This window comes from Equus caballus, chromosome 2 (genome assembly GCF_041296265.1).
Source record: "Equus caballus isolate H_3958 breed thoroughbred chromosome 2, TB-T2T, whole genome shotgun sequence".
NCBI classification, from domain to species: Eukaryota; Metazoa; Chordata; class Mammalia; order Perissodactyla; family Equidae; genus Equus; species Equus caballus.
The window spans coordinates 92,203,085-92,229,770 of NC_091685.1; the positions used below are offsets into that span (position 1 = coordinate 92,203,085).

The window sequence follows — 26,686 nt, forward strand, 5'->3', positions numbered from 1 at the left end:
ATGATGGCCAAAGCCTGGTGAGATAGAGGATGAATAATATGACTTGGAGTTGGAAGGGTGGGCAGGAGCGAGGACATGCAGAGCCTTATAGGCAATGGTAAAACATTCAGATTTTATTCTGAGTGCTACAGGGCACTACTGGAGAGATTTAAATGAGAGAGTGATGTGGTCTGATTTATATTTGCAAATGATTCTTCTGGCTACTGTGTGGAGAATAGATACTAGAAGGGCCTGAGAGAAAGTTAGACGATCTTGGAGGCTAGTGTGGTGAGGTAGCCGTGCAGTAGAGAGAGATGGATGTGTGGAGGATATATTTTAAAATTAGAGGGGCCGGCCCCATGGCCGAGTGGTTAAGTTTGCATGCTCTGCTTCGGCAGCCCGGGGTTCGCCGGTTTGGATCCTGGGTGTGGACCTACACACTGCTCATCAAGCCATGCTGTGGTGGCCTCCCACATAGAAGAACTAGAATGACCCACAACTAGGATATACTGCTATGTACTGGGGCTTTGGGAGGAACAAAAAGAGGAAGATTGGCAACAGATGTTAACTCAGGGCCAAAAAATAAGTTAATTAATTAAAATAAAGTAAAATTAGAGCTCTCAGAACCCATGGATGGATAGGATGTGGAGAGAGAAGGACAGAGAGAAATCAAGTATGACTCTGGATTTGGGGTATGAGCCACTGGGTAATAGGTGGCACCATTTACTTAGCTGGGGAGAAACAGGTTAGGATGAGAGAAGGAAATCAAGACTGCTGTTTTGGCCAGACTGAATTTGAGAGAATGAACTTAAAATTTCACTGGAAAGCATAAAATGCCACATAAATATGATGACATCATTTTAGAGCAACAGTGTATGATGTGTGTTAGCCAATAGTTACTGAGTATCTGCCATGTATAGAGCAGTCAAGAAATAGGAAGATATTAACTTGTTTTCCTTCTATTCAGGGAACCTCCAATTTAGTTAGATGTGTAGGACATATATATATAAAATAGTAACCAACCAAAATGGGGCAGCATATGATTTGTCAGATGAGTGATATAATCAGTTAAAGGGTAAGAGATTCAGCAAGGGGTTGTGTACTCCTGAAGTAGAGAGTTCAAAAATGAGGCATTAGTGGGAGACAAAGATAAAAAATTTCCTTAAGGCCAAGTTGCAGAAGGCTGAAACTATTGGGCTGAGGAGTTTGGGTTTGAATCTGTAGATGATGGAGAGTTCTTGAATGTGCTAAACAAGAGAATAGCATACTAAAAAGTAGTCATTAAGGAAGATTAATCTAATAGCATTGTACTGGATATATAGGTAGGGTAGAGCAGGGCTCGCACGTTCAATCTCAGTGTGCTAATAAATCAAGCATACAATTTTCACCTCAGGATATTAAACTTAAAGGATTACAAACTTAGCCTGACTCACTTAGAGAAAGCTCTTCCTAGCTCACTTTTTCTCCCTTCCCCTCCCCAATTTGAGAGTACACATTTAGTATGTTAACTTGAGGGAGCTGCAGACTTCTACATCAGGATCATGTTTAGGTCATTAAAATAAATACATTCTGAGCACATACTCCTTACCTTGTTATGTTACAGGGAAAGAGTGGAGGTAGAAAGACTATTCACTAGGCATTTGGAAATGTCCAGACGTGGATGAAAAACATCAGAAGAGAGGTGATGGCAACAGTCATGGAAAATTAGTTGTGATGATTGATTGATTGATGAGCAGTGAGTGGAGCCACATATAACTCCACAAAGTTTCAAACTGGATCATTAGGAAAAAACTGTCCCATTGACAGAAATAGGTAAATTGAGTGGCAAAATTGACTTTTTAGAAAATCTATAAATTCAACATTAGACATGTTTAGCTTGAAGTGGCAGTCATAGGCAACTACAAATTTGGAAATGGTGGGTAGGGCTAGAAATGTAAATTTGAAAGTATTCCTACAGATTCAGATTTGAAAATGAGATTGAGAAGAAGGTAGGAGAGTGAGCAGAAAAACTAGAATGGGCTGGCTTAAAAGATAGGAGATAGATTAGAATGGTGAAGTACTCTGATAACCAAGAGCACAGAGTGCTTTGAGAAGCAAGAAGGTAAGGAGAATGAATACAGGCAAAACACAATTGGATTTGGTGAATAGGAGATCAGTCGTTAACTTTTAAGGTAACTACTTTTACTAGTAGAAGGGGTGTAAGTCAGATTCTTGGGAAGTGAAAAGATAATGAGCTTTTTGGGGTGATGGAAGTGGAGCATTCTTTAAAGAAGGTCGGCTGTGAGCCACAATGAAAAAAGTAGCATTACATCTTGAAGAGGCAACAGTGCTAATTTTGAGGTTGGTTATCTACATTTATGTGTTGAATCTTCTGCCTCCTTGAAGGCAGGAATGATGTCTTATGCTTTATTTTTATACCCTTGTGTAGTGTCCTACATATAGAAGATATATGTATATGTATCAATGTGTAGTTTAGGGCTTTATTTTTTCTTTCTGTTTTTAAGATAGGGAAAACTCTGCTTCTTTGTACATAGAAGGGAAGGAGCCAGAAGAGAAGAAAAGATTGAAAAAGCTAGAAAAATAGAAAATACCTGAGAGGACCAGACCCTAGTATTGGTGGTAGGGGAAACAGAAGGCAGAGGGCCGGAGGAGTAGGCCTAGATAAGTCTTTGAGCACAGATTCCAGCATAAGAGTTTAACCCTAGATAGGAGGCTTTGTGAGTTTGGGCAAGTTATTTAACTTATTTCTTAACTTCAGTTTTCAGTAAAATAAGAATAATAATGATCTTAAATACTTGTGAGGAATAAATGAGTAAAGTGTCTAGAACAGTATCTACTACAAATGGTAAATGCTCAGTGAGTATTGTTGACGATGGTGATAAGCATAAGGAAGGCTCAGAGATTGGGAATTCATAATCAGACAGACTACTTTAGCATCACTTGGGAAAACAGACCTTAAAAGAAGACTATATGGAATTGAATTGAGCTGAGAATTCCATGAAAGGTGTTTTCTTACGTTTTCAGTCAAAATGAATTAAAACTTTTATTTTTTTCTTATTCCAGAGCTAATATAAACTCATTGCAGAATATTTAGCCAATACATTATTATAAAAGTGAATGAAAATCATCTGTAATCCTACATTCCAAATATTAGTCAAATATTAGTCTGTGTTCTCTGTTCCCTGTATAAATTTTCCACTTTAGTTGGGCCAGCTACTCACTATCCCCAGAATGTATATTCTATATGAATGCTGGGTAATGTTTTTTATCTTTAGTACTTAGATTTGCTACTCGTAATTTTGCTTGTCATGCAATGTATTTTCTCTCCTAAACTAAGACATGATCTGGGGAGTACACACATAGTTTAATAAAAACTAAATTTAGAATGGACACTAGAGTTTACAACAGAGTCTGAATCCAAGAAGTATATGATTGTGTCGTGCCTATTTCTATAATGATATTACAACAACATGAGAATGTCTTTTATGAGATGAAAGTTTGAGAATTACTGTTTTATAGAAAGAATCAGCAAATGTAAGCTTGTGTTTTCTTAGGTATTTTTGAACTTTGGAAGTGGTTTTAAAATTTTATTTGTGCCAAGAGACTTCCTACAAAAAATGTAAGGAAAAAATACCTGAAAGTAAGCTAAAATTATATACACTTACCAAATGATTAACCATTTTGGTTATCTTTCAGTGACTACACTCACTATAACTCGACTGTTTTTTGAATTGTATGCTAAGAGCTTAAATAATTAAAAAAATAAAATCACCCAACCTTGTGGATGGAACCAGAGCTTCCCCATGCATTTGCAGCATCTGCCATGTTGCCTCATAAAGAATTGTCTCAACTCAACAGGGTGTGTGCATCAATAAACATTCTCCTATTTTCGTTTACTCAGCTCTGCTATTTTAGAATGAATGTGTGAAGAAACTATTTATAATTGGAAAAGAAAACCTACTTATGATTGCATTTTCTTTTCTTTTTCAGTTTGCAGACAGTAGGTTGCATGCCTCCCCCTGTGTCTTCTGCAGTGATTTTAACCAAGGCAGTTGGTGGGAATGAGGTGAGTCATGGGGCTGACTTTATTTAAACATTAGTGGGTGCTGTGCCTTTATTTTATATTATTTTATGAGAAAGGAGTCATGTTACAGAAAATGCATAACCATAGCAGCTTATGAAAGAAGCACGTGTGTTCATATATTAGGATGATGCTAAAATTGATGATGAGAAGTGGAATTTAGGATTTCAAAGAGAAGAGCAAGGGAGGTGAATGAAATAGAGATGGTGATTTTTCTACCTCAGTGGGAAATTGGGAGACAGAGGACCAGGAATCCATGGAAAGGGACTTTATCCAAGACTCACAAACTGAGGACACTCACTATGGCCATTCCATAGCTCTTAAAAAATTTGCAGCAGGGGCTAGCCCTGTGCCTGAGTGGTTAAAGTTCCATGTGTTCTGCTTCGGTGGTCCGGGTTCTCATGTTCAGATTGCAGGCGTGGACCTACGGCACTTGTCACCCATGCTGTGGCGGCGTCCCACATACAAAATAGAGGAAGATTGGCGTGAATGTTAGCTCAGGGCTAATCTTCCTCAAGCAAAAAAAAGAAAAAAGAGGAAGATTGGCAACAGCTGTTAGCTCAGGGAGAATCTTCCTCAGGGTGGGGAAAAACTTTACAGCAAACTAAATTCATGGAAAAAGGGTTGATAGAAGTTTAATGGCAAGTGAAGATGATATAAAAAGGAGATATGAGGTGAGATTTCTATATGAGTTCAAAGACATTGTTCAACTGCTAGAGGACTATGGCGAAAGAAGAGTGGGATAGTGATTGTCCATTTCAGGAGCTACTTACAGGTGGTTCTTCATGCTTGAAAGACCCTACAACTTTATACCGAGGGACTTTGCTTTATAACAGCTTATTCCTCCTTTTCCACTTATATGCTCTCATTCAGAAAAGAATACTATTGATGAGGGAAGATATAAGGGGCTCCTACTTCAGTTCATTCTTAGGATTTTGCTTTCTTAGCATCTATTTTCATTTTTGTCCACTTTATTCAGTCTAAAAATATTTATTGAGCAGCTACTATATTCTTTTTAAAAGCAGGTTTATTGAATTATCATTGAAATACAATGAACTGCACAAATTTAAACACTTTAATGTTTTGACATAGGCATACACCTGTGAAACCATCACCACAATCAAGATAGTGAACATATCCATTGCCTTCAAAAGTCTCCCTGTTCCCCCTTGGTAAATTGCTTGCTCCTGCCCTTCTTTGCATCTGTCTTACCCAGGCAACCAGTGATGTATTTTCTGTCACTATAGATTAGTTTGCATTTTCTAGAGTTTTATTTAATGGAATTATACAGTGTGTACTCTCCTTTTTTTCCTTTATGGCTTCTTTACTCAGCATAATTATTTTGAGATTCATCTGTGTTGTGTGGATCAGTGGTTCAGTCCTTTTTATTACTGAGTAGTATTATTTTGTATGGATATACCAGAGTTTGTTTATCCATTCACTTGTTGATGGACATTTGGGCACTTTCCAGTTTGGGGCTATGAATATTTGTGTACAAAGCTTTAATGCAATGTATACTTGCATTAATCTTGGGAATCTAAGGAGTGGAAGGTCTGGATCATCTGGAGGTATATGTTTGAGCACCTTTCAACCAAGAGAAGAATCACCAATAAATAGTTATTAATCATCTACAAATAGCTTCTGAAGTAGACCATTTCTGTCAATATATAAGCCCTCTTCTTTTGCCACAGGTGTATGTTTAACTTTTTAAAGTAATTGACAAACTGTTTTCCAAAGTGGTTGTACCAGTTTGTATTTCAATCAGCAGTGTATGAGAGTTCCAGTGTTCCACATCTCATCGACACTTGGTATTGTCAGTCTTTTTAATTTTAGCCATTCTAATATGTGTTCAGTGTTTTACTTAATTTACATTTCCCAGTGACTAATAACATTGAGCATTATTATCTTTTCTTGTGCTTATTTGATATCCATGTCTTCTTTGGTGAAATGTCTAATAAATCTTTTGCTTTTTTTAAATCAGGTGGTTTGTTCTCTTATTGATGAGCTATGAGAGTTTTATATATTCTGGATACAAGTTATTCATCAGATATGCATTAGATATATATTTGTAAATATTTTTAGATATACATTTTGTAAATATTGTAAATATTTTCTCCCAGTCTGTGGCTTGTCTTCACTTTCTTGCCAGTGTCTTTTTAAGAGCAAGATGGTAGTGGAGCTAGTAAAGGTGGTTGGATTCTGGATGTATGATGAAGGCACAGGATATGCTGATGAATTGGATGTGAGATATTAGAGAAAGAGAGGGGTCAAGAATGACTCTAAGGTTTTTGACTGAGCAGCTGAAAGAATGGAATTGCTGACATGGAGAAGAGTACTATGTGAGAGCAGGTTTGGGGGATATTAGTCTGGGTAGGTGAGGCTATGCTGTGATAACAAAGAGCTACAAAGTCTCAAGATCAAAATCGCCGTGATTAAACATATCGGTTTCTTTCTTTTTTTTTTTTTTTAAAGATTTTATTTTATTTTTTCTCCCCAAAGCCCCCAAGTACACAGTTGTATATTCTTCGTTGTGGGTCCTTGTAGTTGTGGCATGTGGGACGCTGCCTCAGCATGGTTTGATGAGCAGTGCCATGTCCGCGCCCAGGATTCGAACCGACGAAACACTGGGCTGCCTGCAGCGGAGCGCGTGAACTTAACCACTCGGCCACGGGGCCAGCCCCATATCGGTTTATTTCTTGCGAATGGTACATGTCCCATGTGGGTCAGTGGGAAGGTCTTTGCCTTCACTAAGGAAGACTAGTTGGTGGAGGCATCGTATCTTGAAGGTACACCATCTGCATGGAGCACAGAGCATTTTCAGTTGCCGCAGAAGGGAAAGAGAGAGATTGGAGGATCACAAATGGGCTCTTCACTGTCCAGGCTGGAAGTGATACATGGCATTTCTGCACATTAAATTGGCCTGAATAAGTCATATGGCCTTACGATGTGTTGTCATTTGTGTGCCCTGAAGGAGAGGAGAACTGGATATTGGTGATACTTGTAATGTCAGCCATATGGGTAAAGATCAAGAGTTTGTTTTTTTGATGTGTTAAAATGCCCATTGCATATCCAAATGGAAGTGTCACTAAGCAATTAGAGATACAAGAGTTGAGAGTTCAGGGAGTGGCTGAAACTGGAGATATAAATTAGGGCGTCATCAGTGAATAAATGATATTTAAAGCAAAGATTGGATGAGATTTCTTGGGGAGAGAGCATAGATAGAAAAGAGAAGCGGTTCAAGGACTGAACCCTGGGACCCTCCCACATTAAGAGCTTAGAATAATAAGGAGTAACCAGCAAAGGCAACAGGGAAAGCATAATAGTTAAAAGGAAAAACTAGAGTGTGGTATCCTGGAAGCTAGGTGGAGAAGGTGTTTGAAAGAGGAGGGTATGATCAGCTGTGTCAAATTCTCTGATATAAGTTGTGTAAGATGACTTCTAAGAATCAACCATTGAACTAAGCTGCATGGAGGTTATTGGTAACCCTGATCAGAGTGGTTTTGGTGGAGTGTAGGAGCAAAATCTTGTTTGGAGTGGGCTAAAGGAAAAATCGGAAGAGAGGAATTAGACACAAGAGGTATAGACAATTGTTTTGAGGTCCTTTGTGATAAAATGGAAGAGAGAAATGGGGCTGTATTTCAAAGGGGATGTGTGGTCAACATTTTTTAAAATGCGGAAATGACAGCATGTTTCTATCATGATGAGAATTTTACAGTAGAGAGGGAGCTGTTGATTTAAGAGGGAGCACTGGAGTCATTTATTTGGTCAAGTGGAAGAGAATGCTATCGGGTTGTATGAGCTTGGACTGCTCAATCATAAAAACAGGGAGGAAGGCAGAGTGTGTGAATATAGACCCATGTCGATGGACAGAAGGGGTGCACTTGGGAGTTCTCTTCTGATGACTTTTATTTTTTCTCAACTTCTGAGAGTGATGATAATGTTAATAACGTTAATGTTTGAGGTGAGAGGAGAAAATGTACACTTGCCATCTAGGTGAGGAGAGTGAATTAACTGGAGAGTATGGTTGCCTTGCTAGGAAGCACTAAGGATCCAGCAAAGATCCATAGTCGTGCATTTAAAGTAAAGACAGGCATCCTGGTTGTATGTTTCCTCTTAGCCACACTTAGCTTCTTGGTGTGGGAATGGAATTGGCAGGTTGTTTTCATTACGCCAGGTAGTTTTTTCAGTTGCCACGTAATTAGTGAGCTAGCGGAGTTATAGAAGTCTTGGACTAGTGCTTGCTTTGATTATCTTTCTATTGCTTTGAAAGAATTTGAGAAAAAGGTCTTTTTTGGTATATCTGAGACCAGTGTTAATTGGCTTAAAGGTGTCATTTATCTCTTTTTTTCTAATGTGATTTCCCTTAGGAGCTTTAAGACTAAAAAAAATCCTTTTTGTTCTCACAAATGACTTTTGGCAGAAGTTCAAAGTTCACTCATTTTCTTGATGTTAACATATAGCATTATAAAGTGTCTTTACATGTTCATTCTCCAGTAGATATTTAAATTATTTACATTAATGTCACATGTTAATAATGTTGAATTTACTAATATCTCCTTTGTGTTCTCATATCATTGGTCTAGTTGTTTAAATGTTTATGTTGTGCAACTTCATGACTATCAAGCATTTTTGTAATCCTGGGGAGTAAGATACAATTTTTCATAAATATTGAACATTGAGCTTGCAAAGTCCAGTTTGATCATATCATCTGATGTAAAATGAGTAAACTATTTTACATTTATTTCAGATTATAGAAGAAAATGATCTGTAACTAAAGATATTAGATAATTTTAAGTTTAATGTTTTTCTAAAATAATATTATAAGGTAACTGAATATAGGCTTTTGTTGAAGTAAATCTAAGGGAAGGTTAATTTTTTGTATAATATATTGGAAAATCTAATCTCAGGATGGGAAGTGAATTTATTGGTGCCTGTAAATGAAGAAGTGCAAAAGTTGAGTCGAGTGTCAGATGCCATTGGGTGAAGGTTTTGGCTCTAGTTCTCTGTGATTCTCTGCTCTGCCTTGCACGCAGTGGCTCTTTACCCTCATGGGTTTCAACATGGTAGGAAGATTGGCTGGAGCACACTTTCATGTTGCACAGTCCTTTCAAACTGACTATTCTTTGCAGTGTTTATGACATGTAAGAAAACTTTTTCCCTTCCAGATTTTCTGTAAACTTCTTTACGTTTAGTTTATTCTATCATGTATTTATATATACATCTTTCATATATATACACATGTTTAGTATATGCTCTCATGTATTAAGGAAAGTGAGTGAGTGTGTAGCATGTTTATATTTAATGATTTGGGGATGTATGCAGATAAAATAGTGTCATTTGAAATGATTCTCGTATTTTTATTTTGCAAAGTTGTTATATAATTTAGGAGGAAATTTTTTCTGTTACTTATACAATTTTCATTTTAAATGCTTTTTCTGTAAAACTCTTAGTTACCAAAAAGTTTTGTCATGGATCGAAGGTTATTGCATTCCTTAATCTCACAGCTTGTACTGTGGTGAGAAATAGCCTTGTTACTTTTTGTTAAAGTTAAAAAACAATTTCTGTTTTTATAACTTAGGTTGTTTCTGTTTCAGTGAGCCAAATAGAATTTATAATAATTTTTAGCAGCAGAAGGACCTCAATATATGTGCATAACTATGCAGAAATGCTGGAATGCTGGCTTATGCTTTAGGTATTAAAATAAGACTGTTTAAGGGTATAGCTGACTACAGTCTTATTTTGTGGCCTTTAAATTTTAAACTACTTTCATTTAAATATTGGAAACATGGTTAGGTTCTTTCTTTTTTATGATTGTTATTTATTCATTCCAATGTTTTAAATGCAGCTTTTCAAAAATGCAAGATTGTAGAGTGTGGTATTGACATGGTCTGATTAGTGGTGATGGTAGTTGCGCGCGCGCACGTGTGTGTGTGTGTGTGTGTGTGTGTGTGTGTATGTGTGGATGCGGTTTTAGTCCCTTTGTTAAATAATAGAAAAAGTAATAAGACTTGCTGAACCCTAATTTAGTTGCCAAATATAAGAAAGAAGATAGATCAAAATGTTTTCTATTTTATTCTAACATGAGAGACATAGGATAAACACTTATTCTTAGTTTAAAACTGTATTCATTTATTTGGTTTAAATTTTCTGTTCCAAATGTAAAGTTCTGTGATTAAAAAAATATGACTTTTCCCCCAAAAGTCTCACAAAGGTTTTCAACCTTTTGGGACTTGCTAAGGGATAATCGTTGTATTTAAATTCAAGTAACTTCTGCCTCGTAGTAACTATCATGGGGATTTGTTTTATAAAAGAAGTTGCTTTTTTAAGAAACTAGAAAAGTATTTCCTTAAGTTTGGAGAGAAAGAGTTATGTAGTTTTCATGCTGTTGTTATAGAGATGTTTCATTTCTCTATCACTTATACTGGTATTTTATGCAAAATCAAGAAAGATAGGGTTTGTACCATCTTCTTTTACCTCAATATTTCTTCTTTTGCAAGCTGAGAAAGAGAAGGACTCAGCTAAAAGCCATTACCTAAAAATGTGAAGTGAATACGAGGTTTTAATTCTTTGAGTAAAGTTGCAAAGCTATATAACTGTGTAAAATTTTGTAAGTCTGGGTATTAAACCAAGTGGGAGAGAAATATAATTAAGGATTTCTTCATCCAGATCTCTGAAGGAAAAAAGAAAAAGAAAAGAGTTGTGAATCATAATAGATAAAAATCAACACAAGTTAGGAAAGAATTTCCAGTCATATCTGACAGTAATATTTTATGCTGAACTCTGTTATCTGTGTTTAAGGCTAAGCCTGGTAATTTGAACCATGAAAATAAGACACCTTCACCACTAATAGCAGTGTACTGATTACAGGTGTGTTATTTATGTTGGTTTATTTATTTTTTTGTTTTTCAAAGTGAATTCCATAGATTACCCACACTGACATTACCTGGGGTGGTTAGGAAAAATAAGCATAAATTCCTTACCTGCACTTTAGACCTGTTGAATTAGAATGTGTGGTGAATGGGCCTCAGGAATCTCCTTCTGTTTAAAATTGTGAAATCTACCGTATCTACAAAAGATGAGTAAAACACGTATATATACTTTAAAGCATAATAATAACCACTGCTGTGCCCACCATCCAGCTTTAGAAATAGGGTGTGATAGTCAGCTAGCAGTTAGGCACCCACTTTATGTAGACACTGTCTTTTACCACAGGGAATAAAAAAGGAAGATAAGATCTGGTGCCTGCCTTGGAGAAGCCCACATTTAGTGTGATATTACACTATTCAAAACCTCTATTTATGTTATAAACCTCAGAAAAATAGGCAAAATTCCAAAGAGAGTGGAATGGCTTTATAATGGCCCATATCATCAAATGATTGTTTTCCTTTTTTAGTGTAGAAAAAAGCCAAACGCACCCCAACTGAGTTTCAGCCCCTCTCAACTGTGTGGGACAGCCAGAACTTCACTGTGGGGATCTGGACTGTGTTTGCATCTTGTAGGCATCATTAGGTGTCCTCTGGCCTGGTGTGGGGTTAAGACAGGTACTACTTTTAGTGTAAACATATTTAGCTGCCATTTTTATTATATTTTAATTAGAGGGTTAAAGGATTTTACAGCCCTTTCATAGTCATGCAGAATTCCAAATACATTTTAACGAGAAGTTTTGCTTTCAGGTATAGTAAAAAGGTAACAAGTTAAAAGTGTGCATGTGTGTGTGTATTTAATTTCATCAATGGGGTTATTGTCCAAATCTCTTCAAAGAAAATTTAAGAATGTCTCCTGAGTAAAGAAAATTATTACCTGTGGTGAACTCTTTAAGTCATAGACGAAGGTCATGGCAGTCTGAGTGTATTTAAAAAAGGTTTTCTATCTGCTTGGAAAGCAAATGAAGCACTCATTACTAACTTTAAAGTTATAGCTATGAGAAGATTTTTGCTAGAGGTGAAAGATCACGATCATCACAGTCCAAATGGAGACAGAAAGTTCAGTTTCTGGCTTATCAGCGAGGCATGAAACATTTCAGGGTTATTTTGCATTATCAGTGGGGAGTTGATCTTGCTAATCCAATGCATGAAGATAAGATTCATTGAAACATTTATAGAGGCGTTTAGAGCAGATCTGATCAGCAGAGAGAGGACTTGAAATGAGAAGGAAATCTGATCTGTCAGTCACTGTCTCAGCTTCACTTGGCTTTTCTGTGTCTTGCCTTTCTCTTCTGTGAAATGGGGTCGGTTACAGCTTTTGTTTGCAGGGGGAGTTTAATGGCGTCCTGGGGAAATCTTTATCTGAAAAAGGCTGTCTGTGTTCAGCCCTCTTGCAAGCTGAGCTGTGTGCCCTTTTTACCCTCCTGCCTCCCGTGCTCTCTGGGCAATAAGAACAGTTTTTCCTCTTTGACAGATGAAAGAACAGTAGTAGTAACAGCAGCAGCAAGAAAGTCCATGTTCCTACTCTTCTTCCATATCTACTTTTTAACTTTAGTCTCATCTTCTGGATTGGGTTAGCACTCTTCGAGCCCTAGAAAGAGCTGACTATGTTTAAGCTACTATAAAACTTGTGTGAAACATACCTAGATTTCCCAAGATTTGTATGTGTAATTTAGAATTCTCTCTTAACTCCTTATTACCTCTCACATTTTCTTGCATTTCTACTACTGTAACCAAAAGAGTCCTCTTTATGAAGAACTGACGGGTGGTTACCAGGGGAAAGGAGGGGTGGGGGGAGGGCACTCGGGGTGAAGTGGTGCACCTACAACATGACTCATAATGATGTACAACTGTAATTTCACAAGGTTGTTAACTATCATAATCTTAATTAAAAAAAAAAAAGAGTCCTCTTTATGGTTGGCAGTGATTTCTGTTCACCAAATCCAGTGGCCAGTTGTCAGGTCTCATCCTCCATGACCTGACTGCAACCTTTGACACTATGGCTACTCACCTCCAACTTCCTTTTGCTTCCCTGGCACTCTTCTCTCCTAATTCTCTTCCTACATCTCTCATCACCCTTTTAATCTGGTTTGGCTCCTTTTCCATCCCAATGGGAGTGTCTGTCAGGCGACTGATCTTGGAATACCTGGTATAGTATTGTCAGATTCCTGTTTCTGAGTTCTTTTCTCTATAGCTAAAATCATTTGACCCCCACCTTTGGGTCCAACTCTGCCTCATACGTAAGGACCAGTCCTGATCTTGGGTCAGAAGTGTTTAAATAACGCCAGCTTAACATGCTCTGGCGCAACATCACTGTCTTTGCTGCTATGCCACCTGACCTTTAGCAAAAGACTGACTTGGTCGGGGAATCAAAGCAGGAGTTTGATTCCTGCTTTTACCATTACTCCCCTAGTGGTCTGAGTGGTCATTAGGTAAGCCATGGACCTCTGTGAGCCTTGGTTTCCTCATCTGGGGAAGAATAGTATTTGTGTCCTTATTTCGTCGGATTGCTTCCAAGGGTCTCATGAAATGGTACGCAGAAGTTCTTGTAAATTGTGAGGGAACGTATCAAGCAAGCATCAGCATTACCATGGTTGCAGAGGTTTGTCAGTGATGAAATCCTCTGATTTTCTTAGTCATTCTCATTTCTTTCTCAAAACTTTGACCGTCTAAATGCACTCACTCACTTACTTTATTTGTCTAAAAGTATGTGTTGAGCACTTGCTATTGCTTGCTGTATATAGTACCATAATAGAATTTTCAGTTTAGTAACAGATGTAAAACATACACAGTAAATTTCAATATAAGATAGTTGGGGTTTAATTAAATTTACAGGGTGGTAGATTTTTAAATAAATGTAATGAACTAAGTAATCCGAGTTTATTAGTTTCTAAGTCCTCAATATTTTTGGATAAATATTTCCTACCATAACCTGGGATGCTTATGTCAGATATCCAAGATTACTCCTTCTGGAAACTAAAAGACATGGGAAGCCAAATTAGTAATGGAAAGATTGCTCTGGGAATTTAGAACCAGATAAAGGGAATTGAGCAGATTTGCAGGATGTTTCCTCTAAACTATGAAGCCTGGAAAACCACTCTGCTTCTATCAACAAACCAACCAACAGGCGCCATGTCTCCCTTGAACAGTTCTATATATATGTTGAAAATTTGTCATTATCTCTTTTTCAGTATCAGAATGTCTGTATATATTATGACTAACATAAAACACTTCAATAATTTGATTTATTTTGATTAGTTACATTTTAAATATTAGACTCCTTTTTTGGGAGGCACTCTGAGTTCATTAGTGATTTTGAGGAAACAGTATTCTAAACAACAACACACAACTTTTTTCCTAGCTAATCTTATCTGATTAATGTTCATATTTGTTGTATCTTATTATAGATAATTTGATTACTTTCACCTCTATTTACAAATTCTGGGTGTGTACTTTTTTAGGTTCTGTGGCTTATCTCTTCATTCACTACATGCCAGTTACACGTATATTTGTGTATATTTATGAAGTTGTTACTACTGAAAAATAGGAGGCATTCTCAATAATTTACTAAACCATGGAGTTATGGAAATATCGATAAATTAAATCTAAGACACTTAGCTTTTTCACTTGGCACCATCCCTAACTAGCTCTATGATCTTGGGTTTGTCTTTTTTAGCTTTTTAATCGATCAGATGCAGGCAGGGTTGTTTTAGATGAGAATATTTTAGGAGAAAACGTAAACGGGCCTATATAAATGAGAGGAGGTAATCTGTCATGTTAAGCTGTTTGTTTCTTGGTGAAATATGATCTACTTTATTGCATTCATTGTAGATCTTTATGCTTTTTCAACTTTTTCTCCCTGTGAGATCATATGCTTCATAAAAGAGGATTGCATTATACATGTATCATTCATATGAAGGTGTTCAGTATCTATCAGACTCAAGGAATCAAGCTTAATCTTTACTGTATTGCTACAAACTTTGGAAATGACCCTTTTAAACTTTACTTGCTTTATGAAGACATCAGGCTATGACTTCTAAGTAACTAATGAGAACATCCTGCTTAGTGCAATAAGATTTTTCAAGCAGATTATTCGTGACCAAGAACATTTGGCTCCAAACTAATGGTCTGAATATATTGAGTGGGACTGAGCTGCATCCTAATCAAGCGCCAAGATATTGGACTTTCAGGGCCCTCTAAATGAGTGATTTTCAATTGTTTTTTCAAACACAACCCACAGATAGAAACTGAAAATTTTCCAAAGTATAGTTATTCAATGTGTAATTCACATTCTTTCCTCTCCTCTTCCCTCCTCCGCCTTCCTCCACCTTTCTGCTTTCCTTCCTTCTCTTCTATTTTGGAAATTACAATCAGTATTCACTAAATTGATTTTGTGAGCCACAGTTTGAAAAACAGTACCCTAGAGTGTAGTGGACACCTGCCATCCATATTTCCTTGTGAGTCTGCAACTCTGATCCTCTGGACAAACTTTTGGGCATTTGGTCTATTCTCAGGAGGATTCTTGGCCTCCTGTTATTTGCAGACAATTCCTTTGGTATTGGCCCTCAGACAACTTTGAGAACTTTGTGTTCCTGATGAATTCTTCTCTGCTTGTGGTCAGCTTTCTTGACTGGTCTGTTCCTAAAATAGAGACCTGCTTATCCCCCAATATCTACCTTTTGAAGTCCCTGCATCAGTCAAGGCCCAGCTCAAATGCCATTTCCCTCTCAAGAAGGCTTTGCGGATATCCCGTCAGAATTAATCTTTTCTTCCCTCCACAAAAGAGTACTTTTTTTATACCCCTGTTGTGACATTCACCCTTACTTTTAGATTATTTTATAGATATTTTTGCATATATTTGCCTCTCCAAGCAATGTTTGAATTTTCTTTGCAGGAACTGCTTTTCTTTGTATCCCTTTAATGCAATACAAGAAAATCCATAATAAAAGTGGCAAAGGAGGATTGGGGAAGCTAGAGAATGACTCCAGTTTCCTCATAGTCATGTAATGGTCCCAACAGAGTTGCTTAGAACAATGATGAAGTCACTTACATTGAAATAATTTCCAAAACTTTATGTTCTCAATCTCTCTTTCAAGGCTCTTTTCATATATTTACTGTGCCAGAATAAAGTGGGATAGAATTGAACAATGTTCTATCTAGGTTAGACGTATTTTCTCACTATTGCATGTACATTTTAGATCCTGTTAAGAGAGCTTATTGTGGGAATTATTCACAGTTTATGCCCCATGGTGTTCCTCATTTAATGATCCTTCAGACGTGGACTCTGAGACAGTGTTATTACAAAGTTCCAGTCTAATTACAGTTATGTTAAGTTCACACTGGTTTGGAAATGGTATAGTACTTTCTCAAATAGGCAGACCATGATAGTTTAATTCTGAAAAACGGTCTAAGAAATTGACTGTATGAGATAAAGTGCATTTGTATATTTATGTGTACTAATCTTTTTTGAGCATATATTGAGTTAGCCTGAAGAATGCTTGTGAACTTCTGTGGCTCTCCTTATCAAGGACAACAGGGACTGATAGGCCTGAACTGTCATTTGACTTTACAAAAAGCCCTTGTCAAAATAAGCCATCATAAGAACTCATTGCATTTGTGCAATGGAGTTGTTAGCGTGCATTTATTCCTTTTGTTCCTCCAAAGTTTGATATTTCCAATTCCCTGACAGTAGTTTTAATTACCAACTATTCTGCTGTGTCTTTGCACACTTGCTGTTAAAGGTGGGCTACATAGTTACATTTTCATATGAACAATGAGAGCTGGCATTAAAATTAAAAAAGGATCTACTATGCTCAAATAGTCTATAAAGAGAGAAATGAATTTTGTTCGTTTCTAGTGTTATCTTTTTGTGGATGACCAAAAATGGAATTTTTGTTGGGGGAATTATGTAGCTCCCTTTAAAATTTTTTTATTTTCAAATTGTATTTGAAATACTCCTGAGGGTAAACGAAGAGCCTACTTTAAGAAAGACTGCCTGTGGTTGATGAAGTTTTACAACGTCAGGTCCAATTCATTATAAATTGATTACCAATAGAGAAAGAGGAAAAAAGTTAATTGAGTTAGAAGCTTGTTTGCTAAATAAAGGAGTCTTTTGCTGGTTGGGAGAAGTCTAACCTCAGGCTTCACAAAGCCTCTTAGGGATGTGAAGAAATGCTAGCATTTTTCTGCACTTTCCAAGTTTCTGCCCTGGAAAAAAAAAAAGGGCACAATAGGCTGGTGGAATGACTCAGGACTACAACAATGCACAATTCCAGGAAGCATTCTTAACTTTTGTGGGCAATTCCTCCACCCTAAGAGGATGTAGCTAGCTGCTAACCCGCACAGTTAGAGATGGCTGCAATCACGGTAAGCTCTTGCCATCAAAATAAGAATAGCTGGTGCTTTTATAGCTCATGATATGTGTCAATCCTTGTTCTCAGTGCTTTACATATATTAATTCCTTTAATCCTTTTAACAACCTTTTGAGATAGGTACTGTTATTATCCCCACTTTATAGATGAGAAAACTGACCCAGAAAGAGATTAAGAAACTTGTGCAGGGTTATACACTGCAAAAGAATGCAGGGTTATACCCTGCAAAAGAAGAAGAGCTAGGATGTAAACCCAGGCACTGTGCTTTCGATGCCTGTACTCCTAACCTCCTCTTTACTGCCAGTCTCTCAGTTAACACTGGAGGTAGGATGGATGGCACTAAAAGTGCTCCCTCGCCACATGGCTTAGTGCCCGAACTACATAGGTGAGAAAAATAAAGGTTGACGTAAGAGTAGACCAAAAAGCCAGTAGTTTGGTAAAAAATGATCCCCACAAAGTTGTGTGGGTGTTGATTTTTCTACTTGACTGCAAGCCCCCCTTCAGGAAGTTCTCCCATCGCTCTGTCTGGGCCCTGCAGTACATACCCCATCAAGACACATATAGCACAGGATATTGTAAATGTCTGTGCGTCTCCCTGCGGCTTTCCTTAGATGGCAGGGAATGTGTATTTCTTATTCACAGTTGTATCCTCTGTGTCTAGTGAAGTATTTGGCATGTATCAGGGTACAGTAAACATGTTAATATTTTTGAAGGAATTTGTTTAAATCTAGCCCTATCAGTGTCTCAATTTAAATATGTCTTGTTAAGGTAATAATTCATATTAAGTTTTACTTTGTCCTATGTTAAATAAACTGTTATAGAAAAATCGAGATACATAATTGGCTGTCTCATAATATTTTTGGTTCTCTCAATTATTCACACCTATTCTCCTTCATCTAAGCATCAGCAGCCACAGCCATTTACATGGTGGCAACCTCCAAAATGGCTGGCATAATGCCTAGAAGGAAATAAAAGACTTCTAATGCTTGGAAGGAAATAAAAGACTTTTATATGGTTGATCTTGCCTGGAAGGAAATAAAAGACTTCTATAGGGTTGATCTTGCATTTTCAAACCTATTAAGTGATGAAAACCACACACATTTTAGTAGCTGAACGGGACTTTTAGTCTGTTTTCTTCCCCTCTTAATTTTGAATGATCTTAAACTTGGTAGTCAAGAAAATATCTCATGCAGGAAAAATGATTTTTACATTAGAAGACATTAATAAATATTTGATAAATTTTTTTCAATGAATGATGAGGTAAAATTTCTTTCCTTTATTTAAAATAAATTGTGATTTCTCTGTGGAAGTTTCAGTACATATAGAATTAAAATTTATTTGAGAATACTTCTGTAGGTCATCTCCTATTGTTAGAAATACATTTTAAATTATTTTACATATTTTATGGAAAACTTTTACCTGTATTGTCTCTTTCTAACTCCCAACAATTATATGAAGTAGATGGGACTGGTATTATATTATGCTAATTTTTGTAGTTGGTCAAATTAGAATTTAGAGGTGAAGTGACTTGACCAAAGTCATACAGCTGGGAAGTAGGACTCCTTCTCCAGGACACTTTCATCCTATTATATAATATCTCAAGCAAAAACAACAAAACTCCAGAAATCATTCAGATAAGAAGGAATCCCTAGTTCTTGTGTTGGCTCCTCATTAAAAGCGGATGGCTTGAAATTTTTCTGAGAGATGAATGTCAGTGTAATATTAGCTTAAAACAAATTATTAGCATTTGCAGCTTACAGAGCACTGAGCTAATATCTTGAGGAGTGGGGAGCTGGAGTATGAAGAGAATCTGATGTAGTCTGCTTTCACAGAGATGGGTAATGAAATGGGGAAAATTGGCAGGAGCTTAAACAATAGGCAAATGTGAATGAACAAGAAGGGTAAATAAGGAGGGGGCTGGAGAGGTCCCTAGAGCTTGAGCCAGGCCCATGGGTTCTGATTGAAAGTTGGTTCTTGGAAGTGATAGGCTTTCAGGTTCTCTCCCAGTGATTAGGTCATTTTTTTGAAAGGCCTCCGCAGGGGGGTTAAGATAAGAAAGTGGTTGGAAGATCCAAAAGAATGGGTCTGATGGAAGGGGTACTACTCATAAATCCTGTTCCAGTGGCCTGGTCGATAGAATATACTTACCGGCACGTGGGAACAGGAGTGCAGGCTGGCTGAGGAAGCAATTGCTTTGTGCCTGACAATTCAGCTGCAAATGTTGCTTCCTTATAGTGAGTTGGTGGCAGAATTATTGCTTTGCTGTGCTCCATAGATACAAAATCTGAGTGGAATAACCAAACACTTGGGTGGTGTGGGTTGATGCGGGGTCGGTGAGCCGAGGAGTCGAAAGAAAGATTTCTTAGACTCTCAAGATCTGGCAGTAGTGCTCTTTTATTTAGAGAGTAGAATAGCATGGGGACAGGACCCATGGGCAGTCAGAGTTTCTGCTGCCGCCGCTTCTGCTGCCCCCGCTGGCATGGGGACAGAGCCCATGGGCAGGCAGAGCCGCTGCTGCTGCCCCTGCTGGCATGGGGACAGGACCCATGGGCAGGCAGAGCTGGTGCGTGGGGACAGGACCCACGGGCAGTCAGAGCTCCTGCTGCTGCCCCGAGTTGAGGGTTAGGGCTAAATTTAAGGCATAGGTATATGATTCATCTCTTTACAAGACAAAGGAAAAAACATGAAAAAAAGTTAAAATGGTATCAGTGCGGGTGGGGTCTGGTCATTGGGTGATCCCATGACTTTTAGACAAGAATCAAATCGGATTAAGTAAAGGTTAGAAAGGTTAGACACCACCACCCTAAACCAGTTACATGAGATTGCCAGACAGCAACCAACTTAAGTTCTTGCCTTCCCCATTAAGAGCTTCTAGAGATAAGACCATTCCCCCTTCTTCCTGGCACAGAGAGGAAGGCATCTTCACAGATAGAGGTTTCCCTTAGAAATGTAAATGTTTCCCAACAAAGGGGCAAAACAAATTCCACTCCTTGGAGCCTGAATCTCATCTGTAGTTTTAAAACTAACCAGCCTAAAAATCCTCATCATAAGCCATTTTAAAATTAAGCAGCCTAAAAATCCTCATCAGGTGGGTCAGTGGCACAGGTAGGCTAAGCCTGTTTGCCCTGCATCATGGCAGTTGTAGAGTTAAAAGAAAAGACCACCACTGCCTATGCACCCCTATGTTCCTTGCAGCATTATTTACAGTAGACAAGATATGGAAACTACCCAAGTGTCCATTGATAGATGAACGGATAAAGAATATGTGGTATAAATAGACACTGGAATACTTCTCACCCATAAAAAAGAATGAAATCTTGCCATTTGTGACAACATGGATGGAACTTGAGGGTATTATGCTCAGTGAAATAAGTCAGATAGAGAAAAGTACCCTAAGATTTCACTCATGTATGGAATCTGAAAAAACGAAACAAAGAACAAACAAAACAAAACACAAGAGGCCTTTTGTTTTGAATTTGTTTTGCTACCACAGATACAAACTCTACCACCAGGAAGCCATTCCCACCCAGGGACACAGCAGCAAATATATCCCTTTCTAGCAAGTGTTATTCCAGTATCTGAAACTGTAAGACATCATTTGAATGTTTTTTCTTTAAATGTTATTCGTTTAAATAATGAGAAAACATTAACTTCAATATTAGAAACCCTATTAGTACACACCCATTTTTCCCACCACTGCTTGGGTTATATAAAATATTTCCTGGCAATAGTTATATGTTGTTTAGTGTTATCTTGTTAAATGATTAAATTAACATTTGTGAACGTGCTTTGCAAATTATAAAACATTATATAATTATGTTACTTCTATTAAATGACTGGCTTTTAAAATATTTGTTGATTGGAAAGTGTGTTGGATATAGTTGATTGTTCATAAATTAATCATTGTTCTCTCAACAGCTTATTTGAATGACCTACAGTTTCTAGTTGAGTATTGAATTGTCTTATTGAGTGTTGTGTTATTTCTTTGGGGGTTAGGAGTTAAATGTGGTATTTTCCACCTTCGTTTAGAAAACCATACTTTTATCATGATACCCGAAAAAACATTTAGCATTTTCTCTCTTCTTTGCCTAAGTTGCTTCACATAGTTCTTTTCTGCTTATAGGGCTGAGAAGAGAGAATACTATGATAGTCTACTTGATTTTTTTTAAAGCTTCTTCATTTTTTATCTTTTTATTTTTAAAATCTATGCTTTTGGCTTCTGAGCTTCTCGCTTTCTCTTTCTTGTCCTTCTCTTTTTCTTTCATCATTGTGTCTACCTCACTTTTCTGGTGAATTTTAGTTCCTCCACTAATCAGGTCTTGACCAAGCTAGACTCATATAGTAGGTCCCTGCCTGGTCCTCTGGCACTTTTGTTTTCATTGTCCTCATTGTCATCTCATTGTGTGGTTTCTTCCTTTGGGCATAAAGTTTTCAGCCCAGAGTGGGACATCTCAGGTTTACAAATCCTGAACCTGGCCTTATAGTGGTAAAAGTATGTACTTTCCTGGCACTGTGTTTTCCAGAAGCTGTCAGGGAGGTCATTCTGCTCTGGCAGTAATAGTCTCTGAAGGTTTTCTAAGACAGGCGATTACCCTCCACACCAGCTCTGTGAATAGCAGGTTTTTGCAGGGTCTATGGGACTCCATGAAGCATTCTACCCTCAGCACCAAGATATTAGGAAGCTTCCTCTGGAAGGTTTGACCCTGTTTTGTATGGCTACAAGACCCATCCCAAAGCTTGCTGCTATTCTTACACACTTTTTGGGCCTAAAAAGTGGGTAGCTACCTACTCTTTGAAGTGCTGCTTCCAAAGTTTTCTTGAAATGAATCCCTGCAGCTTTGTTTGGATGTTGAAGTCAAGGAGATAGTTAGCCAGCTGAGAGGAAGTTGGTCTATAACTATAACTCTCTAAAATCTCCAGTCAGAGTTGAATCATAGCAACTCCTTAAATTCCTTCCTACGAAAAATTCTTCATGTGATCTGGGAGATGGGCCTTAGAACGAATTAATTGGTTATCCTGGTTTTCACTCTTTTACTTCTTTTCCAACATTTCTTTTCCCCATGGCGGGAGAGATGGGGTGGGGTGATGGAAAATCATTGACTTTGGTCCATACCTAAAGTTATGTTCTGGTCTCTGCATTGACTCAGTCTAAGCCCACACTCATTGGGAGAATCTGCCTGATTCATTCATTTAGTAAATACTTAATTCATACTTAAGGAAATAAAGGAAATTCACTGTGTTGCAAGGTAATGAATTGACTCCTTGTGTCTGTCTCTTAATTGGATATTACTGTATTTTCTCAAATTGGCCCAATTTTAAATTTCTTATTTTCATCATGGTAATTTATTGATAATTCCCATTCTTTTATATGAAGTAGATTAATCAGATACCAGTAATAGTAACGAATTTGTTTCCCCTCTTTTGAAAACTAATTTATTTAATATATGTGTCAGATACCTCTGGTTGCTTTCTAATATCCATTCCCTCTTCATCTTTAGAACAGAACCCGAACTTTCAGTTGGGCACACTGCCACTCGACTAAATACTGTACTTAGTAGACTTCCTGGTGTTCTAGTGGGCATGTGTCTAAATTCTGTCCAGTGAAATGTAAATGGAAGTATTGTATATCATATCCAAGACCCCTCCTTAAAAGTGGGTGGTACAGCCTCCGTTTTTCCTTCTTCTCTCTGCTTACTGGAATATTGATTTGATGGCTAGAGCTTGAGGAGCAAAATCTTAGGCCATGAGACAGCCTGCTAACCCTCCCCACAACCCCTGGCAACCAACTTTCATGTTTCTGTCTCTATGAATTTGACTACTTTAGAAACCTCATACAACATTTGTCTTTTGGTGACTGGCTTATTTCACTGTAACATAATTCTTTTGCTTTACTCGGCAAACTATTTAATCCTAAATGAATTATTATTGCCTAAGATTGTCTTTCTTATGTTCATCTTCTGAAGAAGATTTTCATCTATAGTGGAAATTATAATGGATTTTAACAGAGTGTATTTTGTTGTTAGTGCCATGGAGTTGGCTCTGACTCCTAGCGACCCTGTGTACAGCAGAGCAGAACTCTGCCTGGTCTTTTTGTGCCATCCTCTCACTATTTGGTGCTTTATCAGACAGTGCTCCGCTGTTATTTATGGGGTTTTCATGGCCAGTTTTTCCAGAACTGGGTGGCTAGGTCCTTCTTCCTAGTCTGTCTAGTCTGGAAGCTCCACCGAAACCTGTCCACCATGGGTGACCCTGCTGGTATTTGAAATACCAGTGGCAGAGCTTTTGGCATCAGAGCAACACACAGCCACCCCAGTATGACAAATGACAGCTGGGTGGTGTGATTCCCAGACTGGGAAATGAAACTGGGCCATGGTGGTGAGAGCACTGAATCCCAACCACTAGACCACCAGGTCTGGCTAATGGAGTATATAGTGTTATTATAAAATAGGATATTGGAATCATTAACTTATAAAATACAGTACAAGGTAGAAGTCACTATATAGTGATGTGTTTTTAATATTATAAAGACAATTGAAACATGAAACAAGGACTTTCTTTCAAGAGTAGATGTGAGATGAGTGCATTAGGTATTTTAGCCATCCAGTGAATTTTCTGTCACTCGGTATTAAGAACATAAATGTTATATTGTAGTATAACATTTGATTTCATATATTATCTGAATGTATTAGAAATAGATAAAATGTGATTTTAGGATAAAATATTAAAGTTCACAGATTAAACAGCTATTCCACTTGGCTTATATTCTATTTGTGTAACAAATGGTAAATTATTTTTTCTTTCTCAGAATGTATAGATTTTTGGGATTGGACGATAGTCCCTAAAAAGGTATTAAGATGTTGATTATTTGTTGCCTGGGGAAAAATATTGATGTTCTTTGTCACTTCAAAAATAACATTTTGTCCTGGACTTAACTGTTTGTTTTAAAGCTTATATCACTTCTTGCTCCCGCTTTGTTTCCTCAGAGGCACTTTACAGAAGTACTCTTTAATAAAAGCTTTCTGGTAGATTGGTAGCTAAGATTCTTTCCAAAAATCCCAGTTAAAAGAAGAAACAGGATAGGGAGTTGGGGTAATGGGAGGCATGCAGCTGTATTTGCAAATCTTAGACATTATCCCACAATTTTGGTGTAAACCTTCAGCTGACAATTAAAATCTTTGTTTTATCAGCCATCACCCAACCCTAACAGATGGGTGAAGAATTAACCTGATTTGTATTTTTCCTCACAACTTTCTCCTACACATTGTAATAGTCTATGATTAACATTCAGTGAGTTCTTAAAGATGATTGATGGGCCTTAAAGACATAATATATACATCCTATTTAAATTATGCCAGTGTAAAAACCACAGAACAGAAGAGCTCCTAAGACCCCTGTAGAAATTTGAAGACAATTTTGATACTCTCGTCCACTCGAAAAGAAATCTGCTAATACTGTAATGTTTTTTCCCTTGCCAGGACCCTCCTTGCCTGGTGTCATTTCTTGAGCTCTCTTGGGAGGAGATTAGTCTAAAAGAACAAAGTAGCCAGATGTCTGGTTCTGAGAGAGTCCCAGAGGCCAGGCTACGGTAGGCAACAGAAACCACGTGGGGCTGAAGATCAAAGATACCTGAGAATTACTTATGGGCACATAGTATGTGTCATTCCCATTATTAACAGTCTGAGAAAATTTGTTTCTCTAATTAACCCTTTTGTTGGAGTAACCTTAAATTTTAGTGAGTATATTTCTCTTTTGATATGTTTTCTTTTGTGTAGTTTTGAGAAGTGCACATACCAAAAAAGAGAAATGGAAAGGAATTCATGTGCTTGACTGAAATCTGAGCTGTTATTCTTATCCAGATAGATATGCTGTCCAATGTGTGATCATTTATCGTGAAATAAGTGAACATTGTGGTTCTAAGTTAAAATTACAAATTAATGATCAGGAACTGAATGGCTTATATGTACCAAGAGCTATTCTTAAAGCCCCGATCCTTACTTTTAAAGTACTATTATTTCAACTTTTAACTGCTTTAGAGTGGAGATTTTTAGATCACAGCTTCCTGGTCTTAAAATGAATTCAGAACAAATCCCAGTGGTGGGAAATCTGTACCTTATTAATAGTTGACCTCTTTCTTTTCACATTGGTTTTATAATGAAATACTAATGAAGAATTCTCGCTATCCTTTACCTGTTTGCTTTAGAGGTACAATTTTGCATTGTTTAGACACATCCACATTTGGAAAACATGAATTCATTTGCTATTTTAAGTTAGTCTTAATCCTAAAGCCTCTAAAAACTTTTAGCTGAATTTATTCCAAGGGATGGGTAAAAGTTAATTATAACTTTTGACGTCTTAGCCTCTGGATGAGCATATCAAAAGAGAGAGCAAAAGATTTTGGTTGGCTTTGCCACTTGTTTTGTTTCTGTTCAATAGCATCATGTAACAACAAAATCATGTAAAAGCCTTATTCCTGCTTTCCTTGAGATGTAATCATAAACCATTGTTATCAAGAGTGTGATTAGCCAGCTTTAGCACTTCTCAGTGCTACAACACGTTCTTTAACATCTAGTAATGTAAACTTGGCATAAAAGCTGTGAAAATGTTTTAAAACCTACTTGGAGATATGTGTTAGCAATATGGTACGGAGATGTCATATTCTTTGTGTAGTGGTCAAGGCTTCTTTTAACTCCTTGAGGAAAATGAAGCTCCTAGAAGCAGTTTATAAGGGTTAATCGATGTTTCTCTTTGTTTCTGGATTTTAGTATTAAAGCAAGATGAAAATTGGCTTCTGGCATAAAGAACTGGAGAGGCAACTGGTTTTTTTTCAGAGCAGAATTTGCTGTTACCTCAATGACAGGGTGATCTGAGTTTTCCCTCTACACCTGTGTTTCTGTTACTGGCTATCTCATTGCGGACAATGCCATTTGCTATCACCAAAGAGTGTGGTTTTGTTTTCCTGTTTTGAATGCAAGTTGAGTCAGTTATGACCACTGTACCATAAATATTTCTAAGCCCCAGTTAATGACTTACTTTAAGCAAGTACTATTCAGTGTAACAAAACACCTCCTAGGACCACAGTATTATTGTCAATTCCTTGGAGTTGGTTATATAACAAGATTTGGGCTGAGGGAATGAGAGTCAGTTCCAAGAGTAAGGTTCAGTGGTGGAAGTAGCATTCCCTTCTATTGCGATTCAGGGGCGTGTTCTCGTTTCCTCCTTTCAGAGAACTCCTCCTGTGCCTTCCCTTTCCCCCTCACTCTTAGACACACACACTCGGGTACACACACACACATTTAAAATAGGGATTTGCTAAGGAGAATACCAAAAGATGA

The 26,686-nt window shown here is 37.5% G+C and overlaps 1 protein-coding gene and 1 long non-coding RNA gene across 19 annotated transcripts in view; one reads left to right on the forward strand and one right to left on the reverse strand.

The window, feature by feature from the left end:
* Positions 1–26,686, forward strand: part of SLC10A7 (solute carrier family 10 member 7) — a 240,067-nt gene that overhangs the window by 13,718 nt on the left and 199,663 nt on the right. For 16 of the 18 annotated variants that reach the window (XR_011435001.1, XR_011435009.1, XR_002806476.2 and 13 more), the window contains one exon: positions 3,970–4,045. Coding sequence is in view for 12 of the 18 variants with exons in the window: in XM_001501818.6 (XP_001501868.1) it covers positions 3,970–4,045 (76 nt within the window). In the remaining 6 variants the exon portion in view is untranslated. Of the gene's footprint in view, positions 1–3,969; positions 4,046–5,152; positions 6,035–26,686 lie in introns of those variants that run through there. The other 2 variants (XM_070258220.1, XM_070258263.1) reach the window with 2 other exon arrangements.
* On the reverse strand, positions 6,729–12,001 carry LOC138921969 (uncharacterized). The gene is made up of 3 exons (XR_011435023.1): positions 11,861–12,001; positions 11,041–11,126; positions 6,729–6,855 (listed from the first exon to the last, which is right to left on the reverse strand). It is a non-coding gene; the product is annotated as an uncharacterized lncRNA (long non-coding RNA).